The 1,639-nt window shown below is 43.8% G+C and overlaps 1 protein-coding gene across 1 annotated transcript in view; it reads left to right on the top strand.

Annotated features, from left to right (window-relative positions):
* DMGDH (dimethylglycine dehydrogenase) overlaps nucleotides 1-950 on the top strand; it is a 32,349-nt gene extending 31,399 nt beyond the window's left edge. Inside the window, exon 16 of the mRNA XM_085845787.1 lies at nucleotides 277-950. Coding sequence (XP_085701913.1) covers nucleotides 277-486 — 210 coding nt within the window. The 3' untranslated portion in view covers nucleotides 487-950. The remainder of the gene's footprint in view (nucleotides 1-276) is intronic.
* The last annotated feature ends 689 nt before the right edge of the window (nucleotides 951-1,639 follow it).

Genomic DNA, 1,639 nt, shown 5'->3' with positions numbered 1-1,639 from the left:
TTGAGTTGTATTAACAGTAAATACATCTGTTTTTGAATAACTGAGTTTGCTTGTTTGGTATTCTCATCTGGTCACAAAGCTCATACCCAAGGTTTAAAGCCTACGTATTATGGTGTGTTGTCTTTTGTCAAGGACGTCCTTGTAATTCAATCAAAAGTGCATCTTTGTCTGCTGATGTCCTTATCCTGCGTGTGATTTATGTACAATTTCTTCAACGGGATAAAAAAGCTTGCTTGTGAACGGCGTCCTTTTCATGGTGGTTTGTTGTACTCACAGGTGGTCGGGAACACGACATCCGGTGCTTACAGCTTCACGAGCCGTCAGAGCATAGCGTTTGCATACGTCTCTACTGCACTGGCCACACCTGGACAGACACTGCACGTAGAACTCCTGGGAAAGCGCTACCCAGCACGTATCGTCCAAGATCCGCTGATCCCCACAGAAGCACGCAGGAAGAGCGAGCGTTACGAAGCGCGGCTCATATAACTCGCAGCCATTTATCGTCATTTTGTCCTCTTTACACCATATGTGAACTCTGCACGGCCTACAGCGGCATTGAGTAATGCATGGCCATCTTAAGTTGATTGCAATGTAACGAATTACAGTACAAACTATCTTGAAATAGTATTAATTTGGGTGTTATGTTGCACCGAATGGATTTTTTTTTTTTTGCCTTATTTTAGCAACTAATACCCAATTGCATTCAGGATATTTCATATTGCACAAATTGGACCAGGAACTGACACTGGCCAAAATGTTAACAGGCAAGCCAATGAAAATGAGGAATTGCAATGTTCTATTATATTCGGTTATGATTATCGAAGTGTTCAAAATCGTAAGACTTGTATAAACACATTTCACGAGTGCAAGTGGTGCGGAGAGCTTACGATGGTTGGTGATGCGCACCTACTATGCATGTTATGTTCAGAGTAAAGGTCATATGTCCACCACTGGTCAGCCATTCTTGCTCCTAATGTCATCACATTGACATGTGTGGCATTACTTTAAATTTTTTCCCAGCTCGATTCGAACATTTACTCTTGATCATTGTGTGGTTCGAAACACTGGAAAAACATATACTACATGGCCAAAACTATGTGGACAACCGTTCTAATTAGTGGATTCGGCTATTTCAGCCACACCCATTGCTGACAGGTGTATAAAATCAAGCACACAGCCATGCAATCTCCATAGACAAACATTGGCAGTTGAATGGGCCGTACTGAAGAGGTCAGTGTCTTCCAACGTGGCACTGACATAGGATGCCACCTTTCTAAGTCAGTTCGTCAAATTTCTGCCTTGGTCAACTGGAAGTGCTGTTATTGTGAAGTAGAAACGTCGAGGAGCAAAACTGCTTAACCACGAAGTGGTAGGTCACACAAGCTCACAGAACGGGACCGCCGTGTGCTGAAGTGCATAGCGTGGAAAAATTGTCTTGTCTGTTGCAACAATCACTATCAAGCTCCAAACTGACTCTGGAAGCAACATCAGCACAAGCACTGTTCGTCGAGAGCTTCATGAAATAGGTTTCCATGGCCGAGCAGCCGCGCACAAGACTAAGATCACCATACGCAATACCAAGCGTCGGCTGGAGCGGTGTAAAATTCACCGCCATTGGACTTGAGCAGTGGAAACACAT

The sequence above is a fragment of the Eptatretus burgeri genome, chromosome 11 (genome assembly GCF_056783735.1).
Source record: "Eptatretus burgeri isolate ZD-2024b chromosome 11, Ebu_testis_v1, whole genome shotgun sequence".
Classification (NCBI taxonomy): Eukaryota; Metazoa; Chordata; class Myxini; order Myxiniformes; family Myxinidae; genus Eptatretus; species Eptatretus burgeri.
Note: the sequence above shows the minus strand (reverse complement) of the source record. Positions and strands in the feature narration are given on the sequence as shown.